General features: G+C 52.7%; 1 protein-coding gene and 1 non-coding gene across 2 annotated transcripts; both read right to left on the bottom strand.

Annotated features, from left to right (window-relative positions):
- Positions 1-109: 109 nt before the first annotated feature.
- LOC121918573 (AP-1 complex subunit beta-1-like) lies at positions 110-1859 on the bottom strand. Its single transcript, XM_042444596.1, has 5 exons — positions 1727-1859; positions 1505-1650; positions 714-843; positions 526-610; positions 110-255 (listed from the first exon to the last, which is right to left on the bottom strand). Exons 1-5 carry the CDS (start codon positions 1829-1831, stop codon positions 110-112), a joined length of 612 nt encoding a protein of 203 aa, XP_042300530.1. The 5' UTR covers positions 1832-1859.
- LOC121918574 lies at positions 1066-1161 on the bottom strand. Its single transcript, XR_006101261.1, has one exon. It is a non-coding gene; the product is annotated as a small nucleolar RNA SNORD125 (small nucleolar RNA).
- Positions 1860-1865: the final 6 nt, after the last annotated feature.

Genomic DNA, 1865 nt, shown 5'->3' on the forward strand with positions numbered 1-1865 from the left:
ATTAAATAAAATATTAAAATAATAAAATAAAATAAAATAAATATAATATAATGAATATAATATAAATATTAATATAATAATTAAAATAATATAATGATTCATTATGTGCTTAACGCCTTTTTTGCACCCAACCCGTGCACTCCCAAGATGGTGGCTCCCCTGGCTGACCTGCGCCGAGAGGGCAGTCCTTGATCTGGAACTGGGCTTCGTTCTCGTTGGGGATGTCCTTCCAAGTGGCCAGGAACATCTGCCGCTCTGAAAGAAGGACAAGGAGGACGCCGTCAAACCCAAGCGACGGAACCCCCTCCCCGAAAAACGCGAACAACCCCAATCCGAAAAAGTGGCACCGGCAGCCATTACGGCGCACCCTCCGCGTCCGCCGTGTTGTTTTCTCTTAGGTCCTCCAGATCAACTCTATGGTCAGTCTCTGCCAGACATTTGACCATAGAATTGTGTTGGAGGACCTACAAACGCTTATGTCCTTTTTCTCGTCATTTCCGTGCCATAAACCCCTTGCCGACTCACCCATTTTCCCGTCTTCCACGAAGAGTATGTGGAGAGGGTAAAGCGTGCTGAAATAAAACACGTCGATGTTGTTCTTCACCGCAACCTGGGAAAAACAAAAGGGAGGCAAAGTGAACAAGAGTCACAGCAACAAACATGTTTCGGCGCAAAGCGCCAGAGACAACACAACGCCTGAGAACATTTCTCACCTGGAGATTATTCAGGGGGTCCATCTTCATGACTGACCCGACGGTGTTTAGCGGAAGAGAGATCTCCACGCTCTGGTTTGGCGCGAGAGGCGCGTGGATTTGCAGTGGCGCGGCCGGCGCCAAGCCAAAACTGAGGAGAGAGTAGCCGGCGAGAGGGACGGTCACGCCACGTCCGGACTTCGAACATTACGTTGGAGGACCTCTCTAGGCATTTGTAGGTCCTCCAGCGCAACTCTATGGTCACTGTCCAGTAGATGCTGGCCACTGGAGGACCCAGAGATGCCTAGAGAGGTCCTCCAGGACAACTCTATGGCCAATGTCCAGCAGATGTTGACCACTGGAAGAGGGCTCCAGGTGGTCAGCCTCTTCAGCCAACTTCTCAGAGGATTCAGCTCATCAAACTAGCTCTTCAGGAAGAATGGAGTCATCATGAGAGGCCATCTTGTCACAAACCAATCCCCCAAATAGGAATGAGAACCTAGAGGATGTCTCTCTAGGCATCTGGAGGTCCTCCAGTGTGACTCTATGGTCAACCCTATAACTGTAGTAGAAAAAGGCTTAGAGATGACATCCCTCTAGGCTTCTGGAGGTCCTCCATTGTGACTCTATGGTCAACTGCTGACTGCAGTAGACAAGGCCTAGAGATGACACCTCTCTAGGCACCTGGAGGTCCTCTCCAGTGTGACTCTATGGACAACTCTATGACCGTAACTGCGCCGGAGGGCCTCCAGATGCCTAGAGAGACCCCTTTCCCGCCAGATAGGAAAGCAGTGAGGCGGGCCAATGTTCACCTGTTCCGGTTGAACTGGATGGCGAAGTCGGACATGACCTGCAGGGCCTTGTTGGAGAGAAGCAGGTCCATGGAAAGTGTGCCCGCCTGGCGGCTGAAGGTCCCCGAAATCTCCAGGCCCTTGGCCTTCACCGCCGGGAGCCAGACCTATCAGAGTATTAGGGTTAGGGTTAGGGTTAGGGTCCCGATCTCTGGCCCGCCCCCCAATTTCCCTGCCTCTCACCGTTTTGGGGGCGACGTAGGACCCAGACAAGCCTCCCACACTGCCGGCCAAGTCAAAGAGGTCACCCAAACCGCCGCCGATGGGCGCCGCCAGGTTGGAGGGCATGATGGCGCTGGGTGCGGCGAAGCTCGGCCCCCCC

Source organism: Sceloporus undulatus, unplaced genomic scaffold (genome assembly GCF_019175285.1).
Source record: "Sceloporus undulatus isolate JIND9_A2432 ecotype Alabama unplaced genomic scaffold, SceUnd_v1.1 scaffold_17632, whole genome shotgun sequence".
NCBI classification, from domain to species: Eukaryota; Metazoa; Chordata; class Lepidosauria; order Squamata; family Phrynosomatidae; genus Sceloporus; species Sceloporus undulatus.